Source organism: Cloeon dipterum, chromosome 1, assembly GCF_949628265.1.
Source record: "Cloeon dipterum chromosome 1, ieCloDipt1.1, whole genome shotgun sequence".
Taxonomy (NCBI): domain Eukaryota; kingdom Metazoa; phylum Arthropoda; class Insecta; order Ephemeroptera; family Baetidae; genus Cloeon; species Cloeon dipterum.
In genome coordinates, this window is record NC_088786.1 from 21,774,052 (window position 1) to 21,782,391 (window position 8,340).

Sequence of the window (8,340 nt, forward strand, 5' to 3'; positions counted from 1 at the left end):
GCATGGAATTTTATCAAAATATTTCCACATTTAGTGGAATTCCCTCACACTGTGTTTCAGTAATCTGAAGTTATTAACTGAAGGGTATAAATCAAAACGATTTTGATAAAATATTATTTCAAAGTCTCTCATCATGTGTTAAGCAATGATATTTGTATTATCAATTTTAAGTTTCGCTTACCTGGCGATAGTAAAATATATACGTAATTATAAACATATATAAAAGCACCAACAAGCAAACCATTTTTATTTTAAAATAGTGCTAGTCTATTTCAGTAAAGCTTCGTGCTATAATTTTATTTCTATAGAGAAAAATGCGGAAGTGAAACGAAAAAAGGCTTTTCCTTAGGGTTAAGCGTGTGTTTTAATACTTATAAGTGATAATTGCTATTTAAACGATTATTATTAACGCTCTCCCCATATTTGTAATAAAAATAAACAATCTAGAAGACCTCCATAAGCAGGATTAAGAAGGGAAATCAACTCGAGATGCGATTTGCATGAATGACTTTAAGCTATATCAACTTGAACGGTCTTGTGGGTGATTGTGTCATTATTCATTCAACACAAATTCAGCATTTCAAATAACTCGGCAGCAGTTAATTTATTACCTCTGAGAGCAAGTGCCGATAAAAAGAGTATACGCCGCTTAAACAAGCTCGATTATTATGATTTCCATGTATAATTAGCACGACGCTGCGGGTTCTCGCTTTTTATCCATGATGAGATATTGTTCTTTTTGCAGTTAATGAGAAATGAAACAAGGCTGGTTTTGTTTGTATTTCTGACTTGACGATCGTTTTTATTCGATGACGCCGAGGCGATATATTATTAAATTATAATACACGACATCTCTTTATACAGAGTCGATTTTTCACAATATGCACATAATACACGTGCTTTATTAGCGGACAAAAGCCGTTGTTTTTCACATTATATCGCATGGGTTCACGAGAATGCTTTACATAAACTCGCGCGCGCATGTTTCCAGTGTTGATTACTTTGAAAAGCGACTCCTGCAGCAAATTGCATCAGTTAGAAGCATTTCACGTTTGTTCGCTCGCCGCACACAGCAATCGCTTTTTATTTTATGGCGAGGTCTGCTATGTAACATGCTGGCGAATATTCAAAAAGCGCGCTTGAATGTTAAACTTTACATTTTGTAAAGATGTACAGGAGGGCAGTGAATACTTGAGAATCTAAAATAAGAAATAGCTTTAGTATGGAGTTTCTTCACTGTGGCTGCCATCAATATATTCTAATATAGAGGAGACTAAACTTTTGTACAAGTTTTTTATTCTCAATGTTTACATTCACTTATCCCTCTAGCATGGGAGATATTTTCACATTTTTGCACTCTACGAATTCACTAGTTTCTCAAACATTTTTCGAACTAAGAAGCTCTACCAAGTTTGGAATAACACAGATTATTTGTAGTTAGATTTTGCGCCTCGCCTCTTTTTCCAGACACGTTGGGGAGAACATAATTAGGCTTGTGCGAAAAAAAAATCAGTCTGAACAATTTCCAACTGCTTTCCTCAACGGCCCGAAAAATGCGTTGATTCGTATTGAACTTGCACAAGACTCCGACACTCATTTCAATAACTCTCACTAAATTTATACATTTAAACAACCACGTTTAAGTACTATGATATAAATCTCACGTTTAAGTGTCTCTCTGTTGGTTTCCTAAAACTAGCAGTCTTGTTCTGAGATGATGCTTCGCGCTGACCGCGATTTTGGCTCTATACATCGATTTTCAGCGGGCCAACGGGTCGAAGAGGACGCCGGCGGCCCTGGCAGCGGCCGCCTCGGCGCCCGCTCGTGCCGCAGCAGCGGCGGCCGCCTCCAACTCTTCCTCCTCGTCCACCGGGATGGTGCTGTGGTTGTACAGGCCCTGCGCCATCAGCTGCATGGCCAGCTGGCCCTTGGTGCCGGTCGACTTTTTGATTTTGGCCCGCTTGTTTTGGAACCAGATCTTGATTTGGTTTTCGTGCAGGCCCAAATCGGTGGCCAACTGCTGCCGCCGCCGCTCGGTCAGGTACCTGTTTTCTTCGAACTCGCGTTTTAGCTTGTTCAGTTGCTCCTGAGTGAAGGCGGTGCGCGGACGCTTCTCGTCTGGACGCTTTTCTCGCTTTTTCATTCGCCTCGACCGTGGACCTGAGAACAAAATTCATCGAAATTTAGCAAAACAATTCTTAATGGTTTTTTAATCACTATAACAAATCAAAGAAAAAGAATATTCTCATAATTATAAATTTCATGTTTTTCCTATTGACAATGTTAATAATTGGGAGAGTAATGATATAGATTTGTTGGTCCATATTTCTTTCAAATTCAAAGAAAAGACAGGGAAAGAAAAGAAAAATTTCACAACGATGACAATTTTTAAATGACTTCTTATGATCGTATTTGACCATCTTCTCCCCATAAACTCTTTTGAAAAATTTCCATTTTTTCCAATATAGGCTGTAATGGGGTAAAAACGGAAATTCTTTATCTTCATATATTCAACATATTCTCATATTTATTTTTCAAAAAAAGTAAGACAAACCATCTTGGATTTTGGTCTTTAAAATCTTCCTTTTGAAATATTCTCATTACATGTGGCATTTTTTTATCTCGTGAAGCTAATGAGCATTTCCTCCGTGTTAAGACAAGACAAATACGCCAAGGGAATAAATCGAGATTTAAATCTAATTCTGTGCGATTTGCCGTGCGCGTCGAGCTATTGTTTTCGCAGCCTCCGTTTTGCAGTTCATTATTTGCGCCGAGGAGCATCATTACCCGCGCGCGTAATGCGCACCATATGAATTAACTTTCACACGTGCGCTACGCAATCAGATAAAACGCGATTTGGCCGACGCGAGCGAGACATGTTTTATTTATCAATGCCTATAATTATAAGCTAAACGCTGAGTAATTTTCGGCGCGGAGTATGGCGTTTTGTGTGCAGTGCGTGCAAGCACTCTTATTCTGCAATTACCGCGCAGATAAAGAGACGCGCGCATCAGTATTCATTACTGCGGTTTCAAAGAGATTAGAGCGGCATCAAGCACAATTATATTTTTTCTTCACGAGGGACGGCCTCAATTGCGTGCGTTAAATTTATCGCAAATATTATGAATTTTCGCATTATATTCTGCGCAAAAAAACAACAACACAGGAAACAATGTATTTACTCCGGCGCGTTTTGCTTCTTTTGTCCGCAATATGAAGTTATAAATTGCTTAGAGCACTAAAAAGCTGTGACGGATTTTCCTTTCCTGCTCTTTTATTTAATGAAATTTCGGGCCGCGCTGCATGCCGAGAACGCGCACAACCCTTTGGCCGCCGCTTTTTATCTCATCTGCGCGAGTTTCTAATATTGTGTGTTTGTGTCGCAACTATTAATCTTGCCGACAACAAGTATACAAAACGGCCAAGAGCGCGCGCACATTGCACACACAAACCAAATAATAAAATAAACGCGCGTATTTATCACCCGTACACAGAACGCGAGAGCGGATTGGATGAAATTTATACATTACACCCTCTTAGATTCATTACCAGCGTGTTGTTTGCTCCCTCCTCTCTCATCTCGAGTTAAGGGTTGATTATTGCACCATGCACCCTCTCCGCGGCAGCCACTGAATATATTATCTAATCTGTTGGTCGAGGGAGTGCAAATAAAAGCAGCCTGTTGTTGCGCTGATGTGCACTTTCAACTCCCGTGGGGTTATTAAAAATATATCGTGTATTTTGAAATGAACCCTAATTGCAGTTAATGGATCCCAGACGGGGGTTTTGTTAAGCGGCCCCAAACGAAAGTGAAAAATGTTATGGCAGCTGCACTCTGCTAGGTGGAGGGTGCGTTTAATTTAAATGAAGGTCCATCCTTGCGGCCAAGGGATTCCAACCCCGCAAATCATCAATTTTGATTTCCGCACACCTATAATAGCTGTCTGCATAGTGCATTCCTTAGCGTATCTTCAAATCCCTTGATACTCCCCGTTCATTCAAAAGTGCATTCCTGCGAAGCTGATTCATCGAAGAATAAATATTATTATATTTCAAGAATAACAGGTATGGGAGTTAAGGTATGTCTGAATAGGGGAAAAAATATCTGACGTGATAACCAGAAAAGCAGAAACAGTCCAGATTTTCTTCAAAAACCGTTGACTAAATAATATATTTCTATATCTAGAAAAAAAAAACTACAAAATTGTCACTCTGTGTTAGATCGATGACCACGTCGTGCTGACAGGTTAATTTATTTTATTATATATCTTTTTGAGAAATGAAAATAACTATTAAACATTATTTTATGTGAAAACAATTTTTTAGAAATGAGAGTCAGCTAGGTGGATTTTCTGCAGTGGTAATTTACAAAATAAAGTCAGCTGAATTATATTTTCACATCCCTAATTACAAGATAGATACTCTTCCTTGAATTTTTTTGTGCCGTTTCGCTGCTCTGGCGCGACCAAAGATTGTTATTGGCGCTTTGCTTGGAAATATGATGATGAAAATTTAATTCTAGATCACGCAAATTAGACCTCACGCGAAGTTGCTCCAACAGCGGACACCCAATTTGGTCGTACTTGTGCCGCCTATATCAGCTTGTGAGGCTTTTCTATATATGTTAATTATTGCTATAAAGAGTAAAATTAGCGTATTGTGTGTGGCGCAGATGTGCAAAACAGATTATATATTCCGCGTTTTATTTATTTTGTGCGTGCTGGAATAGAGTTGTTCTAGGCAATTGAGGGCACGGGACTATAAAGGAGACAAAAAGGTTTATAATTCAATTTGCCGAAACAATTATAATAATTATATAGAATTCATGAATGCTTTTGAGAGCTTTTTGTCGTTTGCATGGCAGAAACTCCAGCCACTTGCCTGTATTATGGCCAGATATATATGCTGATTGCTTCATTGCAATGTTAACCTTTTTAGTACAATGATTTTTTCAAAAGGTCGTTACATCAGCGTGGCCATACAAAAAGAAAAGAATTGCTTTTCGCGTTTGAAAAATGTCAACCCAGTTGCCGGGGATTTTCAAGTGGCGCGGCGCACACGCAAATGCGCCATAAATCCATCGATAATTATAATTCCACTGTGTCAAAAGCACACTTTTTAGCTCCTTCCATAGCACTGCTGCGTGGAGTAGTATTTAAATCCACACTCGGCATGACAATATGTAATTAATTCGCTAACAAGGCGCTTTCAAGCGCAATATACACATTATTTCGTTTTCGAATATCATAACAACGACATGAGAGACGTGTCTCGAGAAATTAATCATGCACGAACAGGGAGCTTTGCTCCACATTTTTGAACAAGAGAAGTCACGCACGTTAAAAGCATCTCGCCGGTTGAAATTGGAGAATTGCAGTCGCTCTCTACAAAGTGCGGTGCGGGAAACCAAGTGCGAGCGTTATTAATCTTTGTCGGTGGCATCTTTCATCCATACCTTTTGATGGACTTGTGCACATCATCAATAAACACTGCTGCTGGCTTCTCCAGCTTTTGTTAAGATGTGCCAAATGAGAGCGTGCGTGCGCGTCTCTCGCTCTCTGCATATACATATATATACACACACACAGTGCAAACAAACAACACGCGCGCACTAAGTGCCATCAGTCATCAAGTCTGTAAAGGCAAGAGCCGCGCCGAAAGGCACTCAGACTGAAATGCTGAAAGCCGGCTTTCCAAATTTGATGCTGCTGTATGGCAAACAATTTTTTGTGTTGCAGGCGGAAAATTGAAATGACAATAAGCAACGCGGATGGTCTAATATAGCAGGTCACTTTTTACATCGCGCAGGGCACCTTAACGAGCACAAATATACCTTTTGAGAAGCGCAGGTAGAAAGTGCACGAGATTTCTCGAGACGGGCTGAATTATGCGGCTATTGAAAATTTATTTCTGTTAATACACAAACAGCGAGGCGGAGGTGCTATTGAGGTTTTTCTAGCCGGGACCCCGCAAATGACCTATTGTTTTTTGACAGCGTTTTAAATGACGCACGCGATATGATTGTCTTTCAGCAAATCAGATGAAACGAAATAACTCGGCCCGAAATGACGGTCGTTTCCTAAAAAAGGGACTGATGCGCGAGCGGATAAAAGGGGCAGCTTTAATCAAGAAAGAAATCGATCGATCTGTGCTCGCATATAAAGGCGGTGGTCCTCTCCAATTTATTTATCCCGACGGAAGAGAGAAACAAGAAGTAAGCAAACGGCTGCCTGAGCGGCGCGATCGTTAGCGAGCGAGAGAAAAAAAAGCAAAGAGCTGCTGCCTCTCGAAGATCAACGCAGACCCCTCTCACGGAGGCGGCTCGAATTTCCGTTCCGCCGTCGTCAGGAGAGAGTTAAAGCGCGCGATCGGCGGAACATTAAATTTGGCTCCCTCGAAAAAATTATATATTACGAGATTGACGTACGATTGGAATATCTACCTGAGGAGGGTCTGTCCGAATAGCGCGTGCAGAATACCCACGCTGGCCACATGCCCTGGTCCTTGGGCACCGGCGGGTCAGCGAGTTTTTCCTCGAGAGAGGAGGTGGGCCTGCTGGAGCTGCAAACACTGCTGGCATCGCCGTTGCTGTGTTTGTCCGAATCGTCCAGCGTGAGTCTTTTCTTGGGCGGCGGGCTGCTAGGTCGTAGGTGAAGCATGGGCGACGAGGTATAGCTACGACAGTCGTCCACGGAACTGCATCGCGATGACCTGCTGCGGGATGCATCGAGATGGGCCCGCAGCCGGCACTCCTCGACAGCCCGCCGCCCGAATTCAGGCCTCAGGATGTTGGACACGGAGAATCGCAGCGGCTGATCGGCCTCGGCGGGTTCGGCCGGGCTGGCCGGCCGCCGCCGGGACGTGCTCGTCGCGTGCAGGGCGAATGTCGAAGGGTAAATTGGCATCGGGTGGTGGATGATGGCCGGCTTGATGTCGTGCTCCATGCTGCTGGGTGACAGCACCGGCTTGTAGGACGACGAGGACGGCGAGTTGGTGGAGGTAGGTCCCGGACTAGACGCGTTGTTGGGGCTTGAGCGCTCCGTCTCCAACGCCATGCTGCTGCGCTGCTGGCTGCGGTCAATGCCGATGCACGCTGCCGAGCGCACTGGCTGCCGAGCTGTCACTTATTTCGCGAGACAGGTTCACTCGCCGCTCACTTCAAGAGAGGAGCTGAGTGAGAGATCTTCGAGCTGTCCAAAAGGGAGTCGCGTAAACACACACACACTCCCCTTCCTCCAACAGAAAAAAGGCCCACCCCACCACTCGTGGGTTCGACTAGGGTTTCATAAAAATGTATTCAAATCTGAGGAAGCCACTTGAGCTGGAGAGCGAGCGGGCAGATGGAAAAGCTGCCTGCCGCGCACGACTCGCGGGGAAAAAATAAGACTTTTGTCGGACAAAAAGAAGCGGCTTAAGTGTCCCCAGTTTCCCCTCCACGGTCGCCTTAACTGCGAGACACACAGCTTTATTACACGCACAAGCTGCTGAGCTGCCGAGAGACCCGGCCCATTTTTCTGTCCCTCGTTTTTTACCGCGACGTGGTGGGGTTCACCGCCCGCCGCAGGGCGTGGCCTGCGCCGCGCGGAGGGGATTAAGGGTGGAGCGTCGCCAGCCGAGATGTAATAATTTTTATATCAAAACATCAGGGCCCCGGGAGAGGTAATCAATACTTGTTATACGCGGTGACGTATGCAAATTTCAGCGCACAAAATAACAAATTAGCGCCCCCGACACAGGCTAGGGGATGATACCGCACCACGGTCGGGGGTGCCTCAGGGGTGGCTCGCTACTGCTGCGTGACTGAACTTTTTCATTCAATCGCTGTTATTAAATAGGAGCAAACTCGTTGAATAAAAATGGCAGAGCTGCAAACCAATAATGGAATTTTAAGAATATGCATTATTTATCATCGAACATTAGCCAAAATATTGTTTCTCTATACAGTGGTAAATGATTTCAGGGAGGATAGGAGGAAATTGTCTAAAAATTTGAAATTTGATGTTCTTGATTGATATACCAATATTGATGACATGTTGTAAACATTTCAAATATTTAAAAAAAGGAAAAATTATGGAATGTCATTTTCAAAATATTCTGTGTGATTGGATGGCCAGTATTAAAAAAATCAAACAAATTATTAAAAAAATTAGTGGTATTAATTAACTAGCCCAACTTGTTTGATTCTTTCATTTCATGCCGTTCAGTGAAATGGGAATTAAATCGAATTCCACCCTATTTTTATAATTAGAAAAATCACTTTGAATCACTTTTTAAATTAATGATAGGGATTTTTTTTAAAAAAAATACAAAATTATCACAAGCAAGATATATATAAAAAAT

At 42.4% G+C, this 8,340-nt stretch overlaps 1 protein-coding gene across 2 annotated transcripts; it reads right to left on the reverse strand.

The window, feature by feature from the left end:
• Positions 1 to 647: 647 nt before the first annotated feature.
• LOC135948011 (homeobox protein engrailed-1a-like) lies at positions 648 to 7,455 on the reverse strand. 2 transcript variants are annotated; one of them, XM_065497047.1, is made up of 2 exons: positions 6,428 to 7,455; positions 648 to 2,160 (listed from the first exon to the last, which is right to left on the reverse strand). In XM_065497047.1, the coding sequence occupies exons 1-2, from the start codon at positions 7,053 to 7,055 to the stop codon at positions 1,760 to 1,762; spliced, it is 1,029 nt and encodes a 342-aa protein (XP_065353119.1). In that variant the 5' UTR covers positions 7,056 to 7,455; the 3' UTR covers positions 648 to 1,759. The 2 variants fall into 2 exon arrangements, with proteins under 2 accessions (XP_065353119.1, XP_065353120.1); XM_065497048.1 differs by having other exon boundaries at positions 656 to 2,160; positions 6,443 to 7,448.
• Between the last annotated feature and the right edge of the window lie 885 nt (positions 7,456 to 8,340).

Excerpts from the sequence above, each read along its gene's own strand:
- LOC135948011 (XM_065497047.1), bottom strand. The coding sequence starts at position 7,055 with ATGGCGTTGGAGACGGAGCGCTCAAGCCCCAACAACGCGTCTAGTCCG. Across the intron at positions 2,161-6,427 it reads CTCAGGTAGATATTCCAATC|GTCCACGGTCGAGGCGAATG; the intron begins GTACGTCAATCT and ends TTTTGTTCTCAG.